The sequence below is a fragment of the Ovis canadensis genome, chromosome 2, assembly GCF_042477335.2.
Source record: "Ovis canadensis isolate MfBH-ARS-UI-01 breed Bighorn chromosome 2, ARS-UI_OviCan_v2, whole genome shotgun sequence".
In the NCBI taxonomy this organism is placed as follows: Eukaryota; Metazoa; Chordata; class Mammalia; order Artiodactyla; family Bovidae; genus Ovis; species Ovis canadensis.
Genome location: NC_091246.1, coordinates 7,157,873 through 7,178,305, shown reverse-complemented (window position 1 = coordinate 7,178,305; position 20,433 = coordinate 7,157,873). Strand labels below are relative to the sequence as shown.

At 47.1% G+C, this 20,433-nt stretch overlaps 2 protein-coding genes across 8 annotated transcripts in view; one reads left to right on the top strand and one right to left on the bottom strand.

Annotated features, from left to right (window-relative positions):
* ASTN2 (astrotactin 2) overlaps nucleotides 1–20,433 on the bottom strand; it is a 1,128,670-nt gene that overhangs the window by 225,150 nt on the left and 883,087 nt on the right. The gene's annotated exons all lie outside the window — the stretch shown is intronic.
* On the top strand, nucleotides 7,981–19,714 carry TRIM32 (tripartite motif containing 32). Of its 4 annotated transcripts, none has more exons than XM_069573839.1 (3): nucleotides 7,981–8,060; nucleotides 12,316–12,438; nucleotides 16,604–19,714. In XM_069573839.1, the coding sequence occupies exon 3, from the start codon at nucleotides 16,684–16,686 to the stop codon at nucleotides 18,643–18,645; it is 1,962 nt and encodes a 653-aa protein (XP_069429940.1). In that variant the 5' UTR covers nucleotides 7,981–8,060; nucleotides 12,316–12,438; nucleotides 16,604–16,683; the 3' UTR covers nucleotides 18,646–19,714. The 4 variants fall into 4 exon arrangements, with proteins under 4 accessions (XP_069429940.1, XP_069429942.1, XP_069429941.1 ...); XM_069573840.1 differs by having other exon boundaries at nucleotides 7,994–8,060; nucleotides 16,607–19,714; XM_069573841.1 differs by lacking the exon at nucleotides 12,316–12,438 and having other exon boundaries at nucleotides 7,988–8,060; nucleotides 16,607–19,714.

The following is a 20,433-nucleotide window of genomic DNA, read 5'->3' as shown; positions in this document are numbered from 1 at the left end:
TATACAGATTCTCCATCTTTGGCTGCAAAGAATATAATCAATCTGATTTCAGTGTTGACCATCTGGTGATGTCCAAGTGTAGAGTCTTCTCTTGTGTTGGTGGAAGAGGGTGTTTGCTATGACCAGTGCATTCTCTTGACAAAACTCTATTAGCCTTTGCCCTGCTTCATCATGTACTCCAAGGCCAAATTTGCCTGTTATTCCAGGTATTTCTTAACTTTCTACTTTTGCATTCCAGTCCCCTATGATGAAAAAGAAATCTTTCTTTGGTGTTACTTCTAGAAGGTCTTGTAGGTTACCATAAAACCGTTCAACTTCAGCTTCTTTGGCATTAGTGATTGGGGCATAGACTTGGATTACTGTGAAATCGAATGGTTTGCCTTAAAAATGAACAGAGATCATTCTGTTATTTTTGAGATTGCACCAAGTACTGCATTTCAGACTATTTTGTTGACTATGATGGCTACTCTATTTCTTCTAAGGGATACTTGCCCACAGTAGTAGCTATAAGAGTCATGAGAATTAAATTGACCTATTCTGGTTCATTTTAGTTCACTGATTCCTAAAATGTCCATGTTCACGCTGGCCATCTCCTGCTTGACCACTTCCAATTTCCAAAGAGTAAATTTAATCAGGGAAGTGAGGGAATGCAGAAAGAAAGGAAAATATAGTCAAGCAAGAGAAAATAATAATTTAGCCATTAAACAAAGTCAAGTAGTTCCTCCTCAACGCCTATAGATAATATTCTGAGCCATATCCTTTGAGCTGTTTTGCAGATACTGCCCCCAGATAGAAAAAGTTAATTTCACACTGCCCACAAGCACATGGTCCCCAGATGGGTTGAATTGAGACAGCCAATGATATTGACTCTGGGTTACCTTATCAATTAGAGGAATGCCTAAACAAAGCTGATCACACACCCTACAACCCCCTCCTTCACCTTGTCTTTAAGAACCTTTCCCTGAAACCCACTGGGGTGTTCAAGACTTTTGAGCACTAAATACCTGGACCCCTTGCCCTGTGCCCTGCAATAAATGCTGCACTTTGCTTCACCACAACCTGGCTCTGCAGACTGGCTTTATTGCCCATGGGCAAGCAGACCCAGGTTTGGTTCAGTAACACTTTATCCACACAAGTTCAAACCACTACAGACTCGGTCTGGTCCATGCATGGAAGTGTGCATTATGCTAAAATAGAGATTCAAAGTCTTAAACCAGCTGTTTCCATATTAGTACAAAGAAATAAAACAAAGGAAAGCACAAAACCTCCCTGTATAAGGACATGTACACGGTCTTATTTGGGATGGTTAAATGTTTAAAAATGGGCTTGTCAACTTGACAAGTTATTATGGAGCCAGTTTATATGATTTCAAACATTATTCCATATTAGAAAAAAAATAATGGTGTATTTAAGAACAGTATGTAAGAACTGTTATGTCTCACAAGTTATTTTTATTTCTCATAAGTGTGTAAGAACAGATTAAAAAGGAACTTGGTAAATATTTACATTTACATAAATATAACCAACATAAGGATTATATGAAGGTGATGGATAGAGTTGACCCTTTAAAAATTCTCTTTTATGCTGTAAATTTAAATCAAACATTTGCTGAGCATCTACTAGGTATCGAGTGTAGGCTAGGTTGAGAAACACACAAGGATACAGTGGTGCATACAGACATTAGAGTCAGAGTTTCAGCAGAGAGTAGGTAAGTGACAGATGGAAGGATAGAAATGCACATAAGCAGAGTAGACTGAGAGAGGGAAAGAAGAAAGGAGAGAGGGAGGGGGAGAGGTGAGTCAGGGGATGGAGGCTCTAAGACGACCCGTGATGATTTTACCTCCTGATACACACTGCTGGTTATAACCTTTCACTTGAGTAATTTGCTTTTAGCCAATAGAATACAGCAACATTGACAGGTGCCATTTCTGTGATCAGGTTACAAAAGACGGTGACCTCTCTTTTGCTGGTTTTGATGAAACAAACTGTTTTGGAGAGGCTCCTGGGGCAAGGAGGAGAAGGAAGTGGCAACCCACTCCAGTATTCTTGCCTGGAGAATCCCAGGGACAGAGGAGCCTGGTGGGCTGCCATCTATTGGGTCGCACAGAGTGGGACACAACTGAAGCGACTTAGCAGGAGCAGCAGCAGCTGGGGCAAGGAGCTGAGGGCAGCCTCCAGCCAAAAAGCCAGCAAGGAAATTAAGCCCTTGGTCCAACCACAACCAAGTGATTTTAGAGACTGGTCCTTCCCAAAACTTTCAGCTGAGACCCCAGCCCTGGTCAATAACTTGACTGAAGCCTCGTGAGAGACTGTGAAGCAGATCCAGTTCAATTGTGCTCAGATTCCTCACTCACAGAACCTGTGAGATGGGAAATCTGTGTTGTTGTAAATCACAGAAGTTTGGGGGTAGTTTGTTATCTGGTGATAAGTATAAGTAATATAGCTATGTAGATAAAATTTTCAATTAGTTCATGAAAATTCTAGCAGCTATAAATTTCTAGACTCAGACAAATTAGTTAGGATGCATTAGAGTTTTAATTCCTTAGATTTTCTACTTTATTTTGCATAAACAAGGCATTGATCTTTCGCCTCAGCATTCAGCTGCTAGCATGCGAAGCAAAAGAGAACATTTTGCCATAATGTGTGTGCTGGCCGCTCAGCCGTGTCTGACTCCTTATGACCCCCATGGACTGTAGCCCCCCAGGCTCCTCTGTCCATGGAATTCTCCAGGCAATAATACTGGAGTAGGTTGCCATTCCCTTCTCCAGGGGATCGTCCTGACCCAGGGAGTGAACCCAGGTTTCCTGAATTGCAGGCAGATTGTTTATCGACTCAGCCACTAGGGGAGCCCCTTTGTCATAACGGTAATAATAATAATGACAATAACAGCTATTGTTCACTGAGTGCTAACTCGGGTAAGGCTCTAAAAACTTTAGCTCTATTAAATCACCTACCATTTATAACATCAGTATGAGGTGTATGTGTGCTTAGTCGCTCAGTCATGTCCAACTCTGCGACCCCATAGACTGTAGCCCACCAGGCTCCTCTGTCCATGGGGATTCTCTAGGCAAGAATACTGGAGTGGGTTGCCATGCCTTCCTCCAGGGGCTCTTCCCAACCCAGGGACTGAACCCGCATCTCACGTCTCCTGCATTGGCAGGCAGGTTCTTTACCAACAATGCCACCTACTACTATTATTCCCATTTTGCCGAGGTTGAAAATTAAGTACAGAAAGGCTAGGTAAGTTGTCCAAGGTTACCCAGTTTGTCAGTTGCAGCAAATTTCCAAACATCACATCAAATCATTTAATCTATCCCCCAAAATGACCTTTCAGATGGGTGGAATTGGGGTTTCAACCCAGGTTTGTCTGACTCTGAAGCCCTCTGCTGCACAATGATGGACTTAATAAGCAAACCTAATAATAATAAATGCAATGCAATGAATATTACTGAACATTAGGCAGCGTCATAATATGAAAGTACTTAACATCAACATCTTATTTTGTTCCCAACAATGCTGTGAGTTAGCCATTGTTATCACTATTTTAAAGAGAATAAATGAGAGGTTAAACTGCAGATCGTCTTATAAATGCAGAAAACAGTACTTAGCTGATAAGGGGAAGTTATCAGTTAAATTGTGTCCTCCCTTCCCCCCAAAAAAGATATCCTGAAATCCTAACCTCCAGAATGTCAGTATATGACTACTTAAAAATAAGGTTGTTGCAGAGGAATTAATTAAGATGAAGTCACCCTGGAGTTTTAATTGGGTAACGTGGAGATCATAATCTAATAGGACAGGTGTCCCTATAAGAAGACACAGATGTGAATAAAAATGTTGCCTGCTGCATCAATAGACAAAGGATATTGTAGCCATCAGGTCAGCAGTTGTTGCTGACCACCTCCAACTACGCACCCTGAGGGGATTCAGGATAGAGAAAAGTAGGCTACTGGCCCTAGACAGTTCAGGTGTAAATCGAAGGAATGCTTTCAATGAACCCAGATTCTCATATCTTCCCATACACAAAAGAGCAGTAAATTCACTAACTCAAATCTCTGGTTTTCTTTAACCATAATCTTTTGATGTTCCGACTATCTGGATTTTGTTGCAAAGCTACTATCTATCCTGGTTCCTCCCTTCTTGTGAGCAGCCCTCAGAGCTATCGGAGACACTGTCTTCTGAGCTTCAGTCCTGATTGTCAGCCAAGTAAAATAAAATTCTCAGCTTTTAGGCTGTGCAGTTTTTTCTTTGGTTTTTTTTTTTTTTTTCAGTCAACAGAGGTCCACACAAGAGAATGCCATGTAAAGACAGAGACACACAGAGGGGAAAAATGACCATATGAAGCTGGAGGCTGAGACTGGAGTTTTGTTACCATGAACCAAGGAACACCTGGGGTCACCAGAAGCTGGAAGAGAAACATGAGGATCCTCCCTAGAGAGTTCAGAGACCATCTTGCCCCACTGCCACGCTGAATTCAGACTTCTAGCCTCTGGAACAGTGAGGGAATACATTTCCCTGTTTCACCCCACCCAGTTTGTGACTCTTTGTTACAACAGCCCAAGGAAACTGGTACAAGTGGTATGAATGTTAAATGAAAAAAAAAAAGTTATGGTAAAATGCTGAATAAAGTACTCCAGATACAGTATTTTTAAAATGTCTCTGTATGTGGAAAACTAATAATGTGTCAAGGATATGCGAAGCCAGAAGATTAAAATAAATGCATTTCCCTGGGGTGTTTATTTTACTTAGAGATTTTTGTGGGAAGAAGGTAATTAATTTAACTTGTGAGTAATTTAAACATTTTTTAAGGCAAACAGTTTTTTTTTTTGTTTTGTTTTTTTAAGAGAAAAGAAAGGCTTTTGTTGTTTGGTTTTCAAACACATAATTGGATTACACCCCCAGACTGTCAGGAGTACCATTACCTCCTCTCTATGATAGGGGAAGTTCAGTTCAGTGGCTCAGTTGTGTCCAACTCTTTGCGACCCCATGAATCGCAGCAAGCCAGGCCTCCCTATCCATCACCAACTCCCGGAGTTCACTCAGACTCACATCCATCGAGTCAGTGATGCCATCCAGCCATCTCATCCTCTGTTGTCCCCTTCTCCTCCTGCCCTCAATCCCTCCCAGCATCAGAGTCTTTTGCAATGAGTCAACTCTTCGCATGAGGTGGCCAAAGTATGGAGTTTCAGCTTTAGCATCATTCCTTCCAAAGAACACCCAGGATGATAGGGGAAAGGTCAGTATAAAAATAGGATGAGTGCTGAATTGAGACTATGGGCTTGTAACTGTGATTTTCATCAAATAGGGTGCTAACTCCCCACTTGGTCTAAGGAGAAGGTATAGGTGAGGTCTCAACTCTCTCATCTCCCCTACCTGCAACACAGTGGCTGGTAGAAGAATAGCAGGCTTCTGTCCAGAGAGGCTCCTTCTCATTTTGGTGAAACCCGCTGCCCTAAGTCTCCAACGTGGCAGAAACCCAGGGCAGAGGGCAGTCCCTCATTTTCACTGGCAATGCTGCTCAGAAAGGCTCATCTGAGTGTCTTTGCCTTAATAGGACCAAGCTCTATGGTCATGACAAGCAACTGCCCCGCTTTCCTTGAATAACTGAGAAATGGAATGTGTGCTTAGTCGCTCAGTTGTGTTCGACTCTTTGAGACCCCATGGACTGTAGCCCACCAGGCTCTTCTGTCCATGGGATTCTCCAGGTAAGAATACTTTAGTGGATTGCCATTTTCCTCTCCATCCCATGCATAGAAAAGCTCTAAATTCCTTAACTTGGGGTATCTGGTTTTCTTTGATTGCCAATAATCTTTTGATGTTCAGACTACATGCCCTTTGCTGTAAAACTTCTATGTAACCTGGCTCTTCCTCTCCCCTCTTAGAGGAAGTTCATTCAGGATCTCTTGAGATACTGTCTCCTGGGCCTGAAGTCCTAAAAGTTCCCACCAAATAAAATACAGCTCTCAATTTTTAGGTTGTGAATATTTTTAAAGTTGACATTTCTAAATATCACTTCTCTCTGTTGAGGCTTAAAAACAAAACTTACTTAATAAAATAGAAAGATAGCTGGTCTGAGTAGTCTTTGGACAGAGGTTTATAGCATGTCATGGGCCTAACTGGCCTTGGTTTGTATTCCAGCCCTGTTCCTTCCCAGAAGGTGACTGTAGACAAGTCATTTAATCTTGCTGAGCATCGGTTGCTTCTTTTGTAAGATAAAGTAACTGATGCCTACTTGAATCATTGTTTAGAAGATTAACTGTGACATAGGACAATATCTATGGAGTGCCTGGTATATTGCTGCTGTTCAAAAAATAGTCCATTCTTATATGATTGACCCCACTCAATTTGCAGCTAAAATAACTCTAGGTTAGATGGGATGTGATTTGCCTAAGGTCACATTTCTGAGTCTGACTCACTCAGCAACTTCTACGTGCTGGACGCAGTGCTAATAGATATGACAACAAACAGGCATTGTCCTTCAGGGAGATCACAGCTGACTGGTGACAATCCCAGGGAAGTGGGTAATTAAAGCCCAACCTGGTATATGCTTTGCGAGAAATCATCAACTTGCAATTACTTGCTGAGCATGCTGTGAGCATACCCTTAATTAAATGCAAACCACTATATATTAATAACCGCAGTTAATCCTACAGCAAATGTCATTTTCACTTAGAAATAAAGAATTGGGCAGAGAGATTAATCATGGTTAAGAGGCAGGGTTCTCAGAATCAGGTTCCAATCTGGGCTTTATGCTTATGAGTATGGGGCCGTGTGGGGCCGTGTTATTTTAATCACCTGGGCATCAGTTGTTTACCTCACAGGGTCACTGGGAAGATTAAGTGAACTGTGCATGTGAAGGGTTTGATGGCAGCACAACACTTAGGTTATTGTTTGTGGTTGTTGCTTTCTCATTGTGAAGAGTCACTTTACCTACCCTGGATGTCAAATCCAAGCCCATCCTCCTTCCAACCTCTTCCTATTCCTAAGCCATACTGTATAGTCACCCACAGGAACCTGTGGTGGTAGTAGTAGTGGTTACTTGCTAAGTCGTGTCTGACTCTTGCAACCCCATGGACTGTAGCCTACCAGGCTCCTCTGTCCCTGAGATTTCCCAGGCTAGAATACTGGAGTGGGTTGCCATTTCCTCTCCAGGGGATTCTCCAGGGGATCCTCCAAACCCAGGGATTGAACCTGTCTCTCCTGCATGGCAGGGGGAGTTTTTACCGCTGAGCTGCCTGGGATTATAGCTGACCCCAAACTATCCAGGGGCTACAGGTCCTCACCAGCCAACAGGCTAGACTGTTTCTCACCTGTGAAGACTCTTCCCTTTTCTGGCTGCCCAAAAACTAGACTTGGGTTTAGGCTCCTGGGAAGCTTCAATCTGCAGGGATAGATTGCAGAGAGTGTTCCTACCTCTACTTCCCCTGTCGGCCTCCCAGCTGAGCAGGAGTAGGAATCCTTCATAAAGGCAATTTGCTCATCAGATAAGCTTATCTCTAGGCTGCACTGTGTCACTGGGAGAAGAGCCCAGAAGCACTATGGTTCTAAGCGCAGCCAGGTTCTGTGCTTGCCCCAGAGTGAATGTGTGAACGTTGTAGTCTTTCCTTGGCCCATTTCTCAGATAGCAAAGCTGAGGTGGAGAGAGGTCTTTCTGAGAGATGCCAAGGCTTGGTTGAGGACCACTCCTGGCAGCTTCGGTTTAGCGAAGGGGTTGACACAGACTGCACTCAGACACACGAGTTCCGGTTTAGCTCCCGACTTTCTGAGTGAACTTGGGCCTCGGTTTCTTCAACCGTACAACGGGGACAGAAAGCTGAAATGCGTGTCCTCAAGACACCTAGCTCCTTGCGGCTGGTTAGCTCACCGCTACCTGGTCGTTGGGCCGCGAGCTCGGGTCCGCCCGCCTACAACCCCCAGCATGCCTTGGGGTGGGCGGGGCGCAGTGACGGACAGGCAGCTCTACGAATTGGCGCCCGCAAAAAGGGCTCACGTTGGCGCGTGCGCAGAGGGCGGTGGGCCGGTGGGCTGGCAGCGGCGGACGCGTCGGAGCCACGGGCGGTCAGGTAGGGGGCGGGATGGAGGGTGGGGGATGCGGGACCGCGGCCGGAGTCGCGGGCGGTGGCCGAGCGGCGCGACGGTGGGCTGTGACGGCGTGCAGCGGCCGGTCCACGCCAGAATGGCAGAGCCTGGGGGACCGGATCTGAGGGGCAGGACGGTGGTGGGTGTATGTGGGGAGGGACGCCGGGGGTGGGTTGCTAGATGCAGGTTCGGGGCGAACTCGAGGGGGGCTGAGGACCTCGGAGGAGATGCAGCCCAGGAGGGGAGCGAGGGGCTCCGAGATTCGCGGTGCAGCATCTCGGGAGGTATGAGGTAATGTGGGGCCCTGAGGGGAGACGGGTGCAGCATCTGAGAGATGGGAGGGGACCCAAGGGCTCTGGAGGGATCAGGGGTGCAGAATCTCGGCAGTATGAAGGGACTGGGGAGCCTCGATGAGATTCGGGGTGCAGAATCTCAGGTGATTTGAGAGAGTCTGGGGGCAGTAGGCTTTGAGCGGGGTGAGATCTGAGATCAGAGGGAGCAGAGTCCGGGGCTAGTCTAATTGCCGAGGAGGAAGCGTTTTTTCCCCGAGTGGAATCAGAGGAAGATCGACGGGCTGAATTCTTGACGGGATCAGTGAGAAGCAAGATCTCTTAAGCAGGAAGAAGACATTTGCCTGAGGTTTGAAGCGACACATGACATGGGTGGGGAAAAGAGGAAGGAGCAAGGTGTGGGGGTGGGGGTGTGAAGGGGGGCAGGGTCCCTGATGGCACCCAGAGGGTGGGGGTCAGACTGAGGGAGAGCACAGATCTGAGGTGTGGGATCGGGCGTTTAACTGCGATACAGGGCTGAAGGCTGCAGCGACTTGGAAAGAGATGAAAGGATCTTTGTCTGGGGGATTCTGGTACGCATGAGGGAGGAGTTGGTGGGGGTTGCAATGAAGAGCCCCCAAGGCTGGGATTCTTAGGGGAGTTGAGAACAAGATTTAGCAAGGGTGGAACGGTGGGGTGGAGAGGTACTGGTTGGTCTGTAGAATTAAGAGATTGAATAGAGTTACAGATGGGTGTCTTGGATTGCGAAAGGCATTTTCCTGAAGTCTCTGCATAGGAAGCAAAGGGAGTTCTGAGGACCCAAAGACCTAGAAGCAATCTATGGAACTATATGAGTGTGCGAAGTTTTGCAGAGTTCAGGGATTCAGCAAGAAAGTCGTCACTCTTTGCCATCAGGACTCCTGATGGAACCTGAGTTTTCCTGCAAGGGGCAGAATCTCCCTCACTTGTTAACCAGACATCCCTCATCATGTGGCTCAGCTGGTAAAGAATCTACCTGCAGTGCGGGAGGTCTGGGTTCCATCCCTGGGTTTGGAAGATCCCCTGGAGAAGGGAAAGGCTTCCCACTCCAGCACTGTGTCCTGGAGAATTTCGTGGACTGTATAGTCGATGGGGTCGCAAAGAGTTGGACATGACTGAGTGACTTTCACTTCACCTCATCATGAAGCAGCCTTGGTGTGACTACTCATTCCACTCTGAACGTGGACCCACTGAAAATGGTTGGCTTCAGAGAAAAAGAGAATGGCCAGTCACAAAGCAGGAGACTACTCAAGGTCACCTGCCCAAGCTCCTCTTGGTGTGTCCCTCCAAGCTGTGGTGACAGAGAGTGTGCGAGAGCTCCAGGGTATGAGTGGAACGTGAGGTCAGGTCTTATCTTCCTTAGCAGTTATATAAGTAGATAGAATGAATTCTACAGAAGGTGCATAACAGTCGCTCTGTGAATGAGGTGTTTGAACTGGGAGACAAGAACAAGGGATAGCAGATGCATTGAGCATTTAGTCCTGTGCCAAGTTCTAAAGAAATGGTTCCTAACTGGCAGTGGTTTTGTCCCCCAGGGGGCATTCGACAATGTCTGGACACATTCTTGGTTGTCACTTTTGGGGTGTGGAGTACTACCGGCCCCTAATAGGTAGACACCAGGAATACTATTAAACATACTACAGTGCACTGAACAGCCTCCACAACAAAAGCAGTATCTGGCCCAAAATGTCAACAGTGCCAAAGCTGGGGCACTCTGCTCTAGAGTCACATATCCTGGATTCAGATCTTGGCTCAATCTCTTCCTGATTGTGTGATCTTGAGTGAGTTACTTAAACTCTTGGCTCTTCATCTGTAAAACAGGTTTAGTAACAGGACGTATGTCATAGATTACTGTGATGGTAATCTATAATGAAGTAAGTTAGAATGCTTAGTGTCTGGTGCATAGTAAGTGCATACTGATTTAGTAGTTTTTAACTTTCATATCTGCTTTCTTTACTCAGTTTTCATAACGGCCCTACTAAGCAAGCTACAGTATTCAGTTTTACATGTAAGTAAACTAAGGCTAAGGCAGTGACTTGTCTAAGGTTCCATAGCTAGAGAGGGCAAAAGTAGGCTCATATTCAGATCTCTGTAACCTGGTATATTCTCTCTTTCCTTGCTTTTTCCTTGCTGGGACCTGCTCTCTCTTTCATGAAAGGACTGCCCAGTCTGTATCACTATCAAATTGAACTCTAAAGGGAGTAAATCCATCTGACTAGGTAGGGAGTAGCCCTGGACTTTGTTCTTGATTTGCTCTTAGACCAGGACCCGTGGGTACATAAGGGGAGGAGCTTATCGTTGGCAGACAGGATGAGGTGCAAGAAACTAGAGGATGAGGTACAGAGGCCATTGGCTAGAAAAATCACTTCATAGCAGGGGCCGCCGAGGCTGATGGCACCCCTACTTTGGAAAGTAACTCCTGTTCTGAATGATCTCTGGTGGGCTTCTTTCCCTTGGGACAGAATAACGCCATTTGCTCTGTCAGGTCGAGGACTAGCTGCAGTTCAGAAACAGTAGGATGGCATCGGAAGACCAGAGGCTTAGCTGGAATATCCATGCAAACCCCTGATGAAGATTGTAATGGAAACTGAGTCAGTCCAGGAATCAGAGATCTGAAGTCCAAAATCCTTGCTCTGCTGCTAATTTACTAGGTGTTCATGGGCAAGTACTTGCTCTTGTCAACATCAATCTATTGAAAACACAAATAACTGCCATTTATTGGGTGTGCATTATCTCAGTTAATCCTGCCGATGGTCTTACTAACAACCCAGGTGCTATTCTACATTTTACAGATGAAAAAACGAACAGGTTGAATTATTTACCCAAGGCTCCATAGCAAATTGCAAAGCAGGGATGTGAGTCCAGATCTCTCTGACTCACAAGTTACATTATACTAGTTTTAGTAGGCAGGTGTTCGCAAAACTTAAGAGCCCTCTGGAGAGTGGTTGGTGGTCAGACGTTTCCCAGGCCCTTGAAGTGGATCATTGTCCACGCGTACTGACGTGCTGTCTCTGGGACTCGACCTCCCTTAGTTCCTTTGAGTAGAATAGTCAGATTTAAGAAGCCATTCTTGGGTGTCTTTACCAACCCCTCAGCCAGAGTGCCTAGAGCTAATGGTAGTGTCATCAGCTAGAAAACTGTAATACATCTTTTGAAGAGGTGTGTTTTTTATGGCTGGGAGTTGACACACCTGGATGTGAATCTTAGTTCTACTTACTAGCTTTGAGGCCTTGGGCAGGTTGCTTTTCTTTTAGCCTAGTTTCCTTATTTAAAAAGAGAAATAACACATACGCCACATAGTGATGACAAGAGGTAATTGGTAAAAAGTGCCTGACTTTCAGTGAATGGTGCTTTGGAAGGTAGCAATTATGAGAGGAAGCTGATGCCAGAAGGGGACTGAGTGTAGCTTTGCCAAATCTGGGAACCTAAGCAGCCCCCTCCAGTCTCCCCCAAATTCCCCTCCCCTCCTGTACCTTTCCAGGATCCGCTTCCTGATCCTTTCATCAAAACCTCATGATTAAATGGGTGTGTGTTATATGCAGAGAAAGGAGCTCAGACTTGAGTGGGTTGAGATGAATTGGAAGTTCCCCAAAAAGACTGCTGACTTTCCCCTTGTCCTATATTCCTTGCATCACCCGAAGATGCAGAAATCCTTTCTCAGTCCTACAGTTTTTGAGGACAGTAAGACAGACAAGTGTTTTTCCAGCAGACTCCATTATTGATTTAACCTGCCTTTGACCTGCTTTAACTAGACTTTTCTTTCCCACAGACACGTCCTTCTGGGTGGTTTTGTGTGTCCCAGACAGGTGCAGCTGTGGGGTCATGCTTGCATTTCCCTATAAGTACCTACTTGTGGAGTTTATCTTAGCTGTTGGCAGGTACCTTAAATGCCCTGAGTAATCTGACATTCAGAATCCTCTCCCCTCTACAGAACTGGGTGAGTGTCGGATGAACACCTCACTGACTTTCTTAACATCAGCCCTGCTAGCCACTCCTGGAGAATGACCGTTATGCACTTGATAAGCACTCGATTCAAGCTGGAGGAATAAATAAGGTTTGTAAAGCTGTCATGAAATGTGAAAGCCTTGCAAAAAACCCAAACCAGGGGAGCATATCAGTAATAGGGTGAACTTTTATGTCCTGTCAGAGAAAGTGCAGGTAGTTTCACATGTTTTCTAGTTTCCGTGTGAAGAGCTCTGTTCCGGTTTTTGCTCAAAATTGTATCCCCCGTGGTTTCATGGAGCTGGACTCATAGCATGTGCTCAGTGAAGATCTGTTGTTTAATTAATTGCTGAAAGTCCTCCAGTTTTGTTCATAGCTTAAGTCCCCCAAGGGGCTAACAGAAGTATATCAGAATAGACACTATCTTATGGTAGGGATTCAAGCACTGGATGGAGATTTGAAGGTCATCTCTAATCCTTTGATTCTGAGATCAGTGAAAACAATCTCCAGGGAAGGTTCAGAATTTTAATTTTTGAAATGTATTATCCGATATCTTGGGTACTGTCGCCTTGTGAAAAGTGCCTATTCATTCTTTCTCACTGGCTGGCAGCCACTGCCGCTGCTCCTGCTGCTACTAAAAAACTATTATTTTTTGCATAGTTAATTGTGTACCCCGCTTGGTATTTTTTACACAAGAGAAGCTGTGAATTCACATGCCCATCAGTTTCTGACATGGATAGTGTTCTCAAATCAAATTCCTTCAGAGCTGAACAGTTCATTAGCAATCTTTATGTGCCTTTACCGGAGAAGGGGATGGCACCCCACTCCAGTACTCTTGCCTGGAAAATCCCATGGATGGAGGAGCCTGGTAGGCTGTAGTCCATGGGGTTGCTGAGGGTCAGACATGACTGAGCGACTTCACTTTCACTTTTCACTTTCATGCATTGGAGAAGGAAATGGCAACCCACTCCAGTGTTCTTGCCTGGAGAATCCCAGGGACAGGGGAGCCTGGTGGGCTGCTGTCTATGGGGTCGCACAGAGTTGGACACGACTGAAGTGACTTAGCAGCAGCAGCAGCAGTATGTGCCTTTATATGCCATAAGAGTAAAGATTCTTCATCCTTTCCAATGCAGTTTGTAAACTGAATGCTTTGCTCATCCTGGTGCTAATGTTAATAGTGTTCTGATTATTACTAAAATTACGATACAGAGCAATTTTTCACCTCATATCTACCAGTTTCCAGGCTAAACACTTTATATGCATTATCCCTAATTATCACAATAACCTGCTTATAAAGCAAGAAAACAGGTTTAGTGAGGTTAAATAACTTGCCTCCTGGCCCACAACTTGTAAATGACATGCTGATTTGATCCCAGTTCTGTCTGACTTCAAGGTTCATGGGTTCTTATTCTGCTCCCCTTGTTATTTGTATCATGGACTGGGAAAGGCTACTGGTGCCAAAAGCAGCCAGGGTTTGACTGCAGAATTTTCCTGAGTCTTAGGGCAGCTGGAACAAAAACAGCTTAAGGGGTAGATTCTCATCTGGTGCTGAATCAGAGCTAGGCGAATATCACTATGAAGTGCGCAGTATGAATCAGGAGATCAAAGAAATTAGTGGGGGGTGGGGTAAGCTGAGGTGAGATGAAGTGACAGAGATGGGTCAGGAGTTGACAGTACAAAGCGCACAACAGGAAATACATCCGTAGTATCAGGAAGGCAGCCAGAATTATAAATAACAGGTTGAGGATTCGTTCTGATTGGTTTTAGATTTCACAGCTGGCAGAAAATGGGCAGCTAACTTAAAGACTTGGGATGATAAGATAGTTCCTTTCACAGGTACATCTTTTCAAGGGAAACTGAGTTCAAATTGACTTCCCATCTGAATTCCTTTTGGTTTTAACCAGGTGTATCCTTCTAGAAGAGAGGAGCCATATCTGCATGTCACATAGCTGCGTATCAGACGAGGCTCCTGCTGAAAGCAATGTTCTCAAGTTCCCAAGACATGGTTCAGGCCTTTTTCAGGTCTGAGGCTATCTCCATGCCTGATGCTTTAGTGATTGGGCTTCATGCTTCCTGGCAAAGCATGGCAGCTTTAGGAAAGGAATCCTTGATGTTCTCTTCTGCCTCAGAGAGCCTGGTGGAGCTGCAGACAGCTGAGATATTTTGGGACATAGATGTGGGCATAGTAAATTCATTTTTTTTAAGTAGATGGCTTGAAGAGGGAGGCAAGAAGCTTTTTAATTGAAGGAGGTGGTATGATATTTCAGAAAACTGGAGAAAGAATGTGCTGGTATTTTTACAAGTTGGCAGACTTGTTTAATTAGCTGATCTGCAGTGCCAGTTCTGAGAAGAACAGATGTCCCCGTGCATTGTGAGGTAACAGCTCTGGATCCAGATACCAAATGTTGCCCTCAGTCTGTTGTCCCAGGTGATGAGAGAGCAAGCTGAAGCTATTGGTTTGGAATTGAGGGTGTTTGCATAGATCCTGAGTTGAGGTTTCTATCCGTATGTCTATACTATAGCACCCAGACCCATGACATTTACGTCTTTAGCATTCACAGCTTCAGATGTTCACATGAGACCTTTTAGGTTCATGACAGGTGGTAATGTGTTATTTTTGTTGAGGCATGTATTTGAGTTGTAATAAGGTTGCCAGGCTGGTGTGTGGGAGCGGGTCACTCAACTAATAAATCAATCTAACCCATTCTATGGCAGCTAAACCTCATTCTTTATTAATTGTGGAGAAAATTATATGCTATAAGGCAGCATTTCTCAGAGTATGGCCCAGAGACCAATGTTAATAACTGTTACGTGACAGGAAAAGAAAAAGCTTGAAGTAATGTTGGGTTAAACAAAGGTATCAGTTCTGCACGCTTCCCCCATGTTTGCACCATGTGACCCTGAGTCAGTTTTTCTGAGCCTTAGCTTCCTCATCTGTAAAATATGGTAATAAAAATAGTACCTGCATCCCAGGGTCATTATGAAGATTAAATGAGATTAAGTGTGTGGAGCATCTGGGCCTTCCCAAGTGGCACAGTGGTAACAAATCTGCCTGCCAATGCAGGAGACGCAGGTTCGATCCCTGGGTTGGGAAGATCCCTTAAAGGAGGAAATAGCAACCAGCTCCAGTATTCTCGCCGGGAAAGTTCCACGGACAGAGGAACCTGGCGAGCTATAGCCCGTGGGGTCGCAGAGTCAGACATGACTGAGCACCTGGGTGCACACACAGATAATGGAGCATCTAGCCTGATGTCTAGCATAAAGTAGGCACTAGATGTATACTCTTTCTCTTCCAGTAGAAGGCAAATGGGATTTCAGGGAGGTTGGATAGACCTGAGACAAATGGTTCTGGCCGCTCCTAAATATCTGTCGGACTGTGATGCAAAGCTAAATACGGGGGACAATTTGTAATACGTATTTCCACCCAGACTCCTCTATGGGTGGAGAAAGAATTGATGCCATTTGCAAAGCTTTCCTCAGCATTGCCTCTAAAACCAAGCTAGCTTCTCCTCTTCCTCCTCCTCCTCCTCGACAGCTGACCATCTGCAGATCACAAGACTGCACAGGTGCAGCTGTAGGATTTGCATTTAAGAAGGGCTGGATTTATCCTTGTGCTTCACCTTGCTGGAATTATTCATTCCACTTCTGGGGTATAAATTGACACTGGCATAAGGCTGCAGAGCACTGGGATGTCTGTGGTTCTACTTCAGGAGCATATGTGGGTGGAGGAGGCTGGGAGAATTCATGGCGTGTACTGCCTAGGGGGTGGGGGTGGGTGGGTGTGTTTCAGACCAAAAATAAACTGTCCTGATAAGCCACTACCATTTCTCAGATCATCCCGGCTTGAGTCTCTGGCCTTCTTAGCTCCACCTCTTCCCACCCCAGTCCACTAACAAATCTTAGTGATCCTACTTAGGCATATTGCCCAAAGGCATCTTCTTTCCATTTCCACAACCTGCTCCCTAGTTCAGGCTGCCCGGAACCGTTGCCAGGCAGTTCTGCAGTATCTTCCAAACTAGTTTCTCTCCCTTTTCCCTGACTCCATTCAACCTGTGATCATATCAGTTCCCTGCTCCAAAACATGCACTGTTTCTCTATGTTCATCAGAAGGAAGTTCCACGGTCTCATTTTGGCTCTGAAGACTCCTTATAATCATTCCCCAGTCTGCCTTTCCACGCCAGTCAGCGACTGAATGAGTGATGGTCACGATCCACTACATGTTTCTAGAGTGAATGAACTCACAGAGGCGGGGAATAATGGCTTCTTTTTCTCTTTAGCAGGGTTTGTCCCTCCAGAGCATGAACGCTCAGCCGTTCAGTCCCGGGTGGTGCTAGCAGGCCCCTTGGAAAGAAGAGTCATGGCCGCAGCCGCAGCCTCTCACCTGAACCTGGACGCGCTGCGGGAAGTGCTGGAATGCCCCATCTGCATGGAGTCCTTCACGGAGGAGCAGCTGCGGCCCAAACTCCTGCACTGCGGCCACACCATCTGCTGCCAGTGCCTGGAGAAGCTCCTGGCCAGCAGCATCAACGGCGTCCGCTGTCCCTTTTGCAGCAAGATCACCCTCATCACCAGCCTCGCGCAGCTGACCGACAACCTGACGGTGCTGAAGATCATCGACAAGACGGGGCTCAGCGAGGCGGTGGGGCTGCTCATGTGCCGCTCCTGCGGACGGCGGCTGCCGCGGCAGTTCTGCCGGAGCTGCGGTGTGGTGGTGTGCGAGCCGTGCCGGGAGGCGGAGCACCCGCCGCCGGGGCACTGCACGCTCCCGGTCAAAGAGGCCGCGGAGGAGCGGCGGCGGGACTTCGGCCGGAAGTTGGCGCGTCTGCGGGAGCTCACGGGAGAGCTGCAGCGGCGGAAGGTGGCCTTGGAAGGCGTCTCCAAGGACCTTCAGGCCCGGTACAGGGCGGTCCTCCAGGAGTACGGACACGAGGAACGCAGGGTTCAGGAAGAGTTAGCTTGCTCCCGGAAGTTCTTCACGGGCTCGCTGGCCGAGGTGGAGAAGTCCAACAGTCAGGTGGTGGAGGAGCAGAGCTACCTGCTGAACATCGCCGAGGTGCAGGCCGTGTCCCGCTGCGACTACTTCCTGGCCAAGATCAAGCAGGCCGACGTGGCACTCCTGGAAGAGGCGGCCGACGAGGAGGAGCCCGAGCTCACGGCCAGCCTGCCCCGGGAGCTCACCCTGCAGGACGTGGAGCTCCTCAAGGTTGGCCACGTCGGTCCCCTCCACATCGGGCAGGCGGTCAAGAAGCCCCGGACGGTCAACATGGAAGACTTGTGGGCCATGGAGGCGGCGGCCTCTGCAGCCCCTTCCTCGGTTACGTTTAGAGAGATGGACGTGAACCCTGAGGACGTGGGGGCCAGCCCGAGGGCCTCACCTGCCAAGCAGCGGGGTTCTGACCCGGCCGCCAACATTCAGCAGTGCCTCTTTCTCAGGAAGATGGGGGCCAAAGGCAGCACCCCGGGCATGTTCAACCTCCCGGTCAGTCTCTACGTGACCAGTCAAGGCGAGGTGCTGGTTGCTGACCGCGGCAACTACCGCATACAAGTCTTTACCCGAAAAGGCTTTCTGAAGGAAATCCGCCGCAGCTCCAGCGCCATGGATAGCTTTGTGCTGAGCTTCTTTGGGGCCGACCCACCCAACCTCACTCCTCTGTCAGTGGCCATGAACTGCCACGGGCTGATCGGCGTGACTGACAGCTATGACAACTCGCTCAAGGTATACACCTTGGACGGCCACTGCGTGGCCTGTCACCGGAGCCAGCTGAGCAAACCCTGGGGCATCACAGCCCTCCCATCCGGCCAGTTTGTGGTGACCGATGTGGAAGGTGGAAAGCTCTGGTGCTTCACGGTTGACCGAGGCGCGGGGGTGGTCAAATACAGCTGCCTCTGCAGCGCCGTGCGGCCCAAGTTTGTCGCCTGTGACGCTGAAGGCACCGTCTACTTCACGCAGGGCCTGGGTCTCAACCTGGAGAACTGGCAGAACGAGCACCACCTGGAGGGCGGCTTCTCCATCGGCTCCGTGGGCCCCGACGGGCAGCTGGGTCGGCAGATCAGCCACTTCTTCTCTGAGAACGAGGATTTCCGCTGCATCACAGGCATGTGTGTGGACGCCCGTGGTGATCTCATCGTGGCTGACAGCAGTCGCAAGGAAATCCTCCACTTCCCCAAGGGTGGGGGCTACAGTGTCCTTATTCGAGAGGGGCTCACCTGTCCGGTGGGCATTGCCCTCACTCCAAAGGGGCAGCTGCTGGTCCTGGACTGTTGGGATCACTGCATCAAGATTTACAGCTACCATCTAAGAAGATACTCTACCCCTTAGGGGCTGGGGAATATCCGTTTCTTCTGCTCCCCAACCACCTGCCCGTCCCTTATCTCTTGGTTATTGGCGGTACTGTAGAGTAGACTTGGCCTGTGTCTTGACTCCAAATGGCTATTCCTAGAAGTTTAGAAGCTCTGACTTTTAGCGTTGTTGTTTTAATTTGTATTCTTTCCTCTCAACGTTTAGAGCTTTAACTAACAGATGCAGTATCCCCCATAGGACACGTGATTTGAGGTTAGCTGACATTTGATTAGAACGTAGGCCCTTCCAAGGCTTCAGTAGAGAGCCTTCTGCCCCTGCATTTGAAATCGCCCCTTGTATTGAGTCCTTGTTGATTCCCCCCCTTTCAGCTTTGGTAGCTCTGGTCCCTTCCTTCCTTCCTGTTCTAACATGCTCCATCGGTGGCGCTTTCCCTTTAACTTGCTGCCTTCAGTGTGCATGCTGCACTGGAACCTACTTCACCTTTCCATGACACTTCAGACATCACGCCCCTGTGACGTGGTGCCTCCGGTCTGACCGCCTGTACCAGTCTGAGGGACCGTTCGCTTACTGTCACCACGGGAGCTCCACACTCCCCACCGGGAAGCAGTGCTTTCCTGCCTCTAGGGGCTTTGCGATATCTTGGATTGGTTTCTAATTTCAGGTGTGACCAAAAATCCAGGGCAGAAAATGGAGCGACCCCTGTTGGTTGGTGTTGAAGACTTTAGCCTGGGAATCGCTTGCCTTTTAAAGGAGCACGTGGATTGGAAAAGCTATGCCAAAGCACAGGAAGATGGAAATAAAAGTAAATGCTACTATAGTCAGTAGACATTAATGAGTAGTCTCTAGAGCACATCCATTTTTCATATTAACCTCTCTCCACTGACTTGTGGTAGGAGCTGTCTGTGGAATTGTACGACACAGGCCAGGGCCAAGAAAGTGGGGAGGTGGATGCATCTCATTTTCATTACTAAAACAAAACTGTTCGGTCCTCATTGTGCATTTTCCCCAAGTGAGTGCATCATTTTTGGTTGGGGGATTTATTTCCATCCCTCTATTGAGCATTAAATAATTGATAACTGTCTCTTCATCACTTGTGTTCCTGTCTTTTAATTGACTCTGAGATTGGGGAGGGGAGGGAAGGGGAAGTTGTGCCTTGCTGCTTTGCTTCCAGACCTGACACTGCATTTTTTGAGAGCAGTATGAATCTCCCTAGGTCACCATTCAGCAAAAAGCACCATTATGTAGAGAAAATCCAAACTCACTCCCACATTCATGGGTACAGAATCAGCCCTCAAGGTCTATAGTCACCAACACCATGTTCTAAACTCAGCATCCACCATCTGCTTTATCCTTACAATTAAAATTCAGAAAAGAAACCTGTGCTTTTAGGACGATCAGAGGTGGGTGAGGGACTTTGTGACAACGTTCCTCCGGCTCTGGTGTTTACCAAGCAATATATTGTGCACTCTGGGTGCAGGGCTAATGACAAGTCAAAGAATATACTTTGCTTGCACAGAAGCAAAATCTGCTAAGCCAAGCTGCTAAAAAAATGTGGTGGTGGTGTTGCTTTTTTGACTTCTGTTGTGATAGCTGCCAAAGGATAGGAAAGGAGCTAATTAAAGTGACGTTGGACTAGTTTGTGCTTTACACCTGGAGAAAGCCCCGTGTTCTGATTATGAACGTGCATCTGATTTCTAAGGATATAATTGAGAGGAAATCGATCCAATTAAAAGTGTACCACGGATGACTCCACCAGTTATTACAGCCACTTTATCTGTGAGGGCACCTGTCACCCCACAGATGAAA

Bases quoted from the DNA above. Each gene is read 5' to 3' on its own strand.
- TRIM32 (XM_069573839.1), top strand. From the start codon at position 16,684: ATGGCCGCAGCCGCAGCCTCTCACCTGAACCTGGACGCGCTGCGGGAA.